Source organism: Eimeria tenella, genomic scaffold, assembly GCF_000499545.2.
Source record: "Eimeria tenella Houghton genomic scaffold, Eth_scaff3376, whole genome shotgun sequence".
Classification (NCBI taxonomy): domain Eukaryota; phylum Apicomplexa; class Conoidasida; order Eucoccidiorida; family Eimeriidae; genus Eimeria; species Eimeria tenella.
Window position 1 is genome coordinate 1 of NW_013544387.1, and position 1,235 is coordinate 1,235.

The 1,235-nt window shown below is 61.1% G+C and overlaps 1 protein-coding gene across 1 annotated transcript; it reads left to right on the forward strand.

The window, feature by feature from the left end:
* Nucleotides 1–490: 490 nt before the first annotated feature.
* ETH_00039930 (uncharacterized protein) lies at nucleotides 491–1,114 on the forward strand (the record flags this gene model as incomplete). The annotated part of the gene is made up of 1 exon (XM_013379498.1): nucleotides 491–1,114. A coding segment is annotated over one exon (624 nt), but the record flags the coding sequence as incomplete, so codon positions are not given.
* Between the last annotated feature and the right edge of the window lie 121 nt (nucleotides 1,115–1,235).

The window sequence follows — 1,235 nt, forward strand, 5'->3', positions numbered from 1 at the left end:
GGCCGCTGCAGCAGCAGCGGCAGCTGCTGCTGCTGCCAAAGCTGCGACTGGGGCTGCAGCAGCAAGGCCTGCTGCTGTTGCTGCAGCAAATAGCTCAATGACTTCTTTCGCCCGGCAGCAGCAACTTCTATGTCCTTCTTAAGCCTTAGTGAGACACCACAGCGCTGCGCTGCCGCTGCTGCTCCAGCTGCCGCGTCTGCTGCTCAAGGTTAGGTCTTGCTGCAGTTTCGCTGCAACACGCAACAGCGAGCAGGCCATCCACAGCAACAGCAGCAGCAGCAGCAGCAGAACACCGGAATGAACGGGTGTGTAACCAAATAGCTGCTCCACAAGACCAGGGGAGAAGCTGCTGCTGCAGCTCGACCCGGAGCTCGTCAGCAGCTGCAGCAGCAGCGACAGCAGCAGCTGCAGCGAAGATAGCAGCAGCAGTGGAGCAAAACTCGCCGCAGCAGCAGCAGCAGCCAAGGAACAACATGGTCTCCAAGCAACAATGACAGCAGCAGCAGCAGCAGCAGATAGCGCTGCAGAGCCGCCGCCTGCCCATGTAAGCACACTCGACGACCCACCGGCAGCAGCAGCAACTGCAGCAACTGCAGTAGCAGCATCTGCTGCTGCTGCGCGCTCATCACCGCGAGGTATAGATGAGGCTGATGCGGCCCTAGAGCCGCCTGCTGCTGCTGCAGGGGCCCCTGATGACCCTGTAGCAGCTGCGGCACCGACGGCTGCAGCAGCAGCAGCAGCAGCAGCAGAAAGAACAGCAGCAGCAGTAGCAGCACAATTTCCGTGGGATGAACTGCGTGAGGCCGCGCTAGAGGCCTGCTGCGCTGTGGAGAAGGAGCTGACGGCGCTGCTGCAGGACAGCAAGAAGAAGTACAGCAGCAGCAGCAGCAGCAGCAGCAGGTTGCATGACTCATGTGTTGCTGCTATTGCGCTGCTGCAGCAGCACATGGACAGGCTGAGTGAAGGCCTACCGGTCTTGGCTGCAGCAGCGCAGCGGTCTGCAGCAGCAGCTTCGCAGGAGTCAGCAGCAGCAGCAGCAGCAGCGCTGCAGCAGCAGCAAGCAGCAGCAGAAGCAGCAGCAAGTCTCCTGGCTGCCTTCCCTGTCAGAGAAATGGTGCTTGTTGCAAGAGATGCAGCAAGAACAGACAGCGCGAAGTTGCTGCTGGGAGCAGCAAACCTGCTGCGGTGTCTGCTGCTGCACCTGCAGCGGCGGCTGCTGATGACGCCCCACCCAC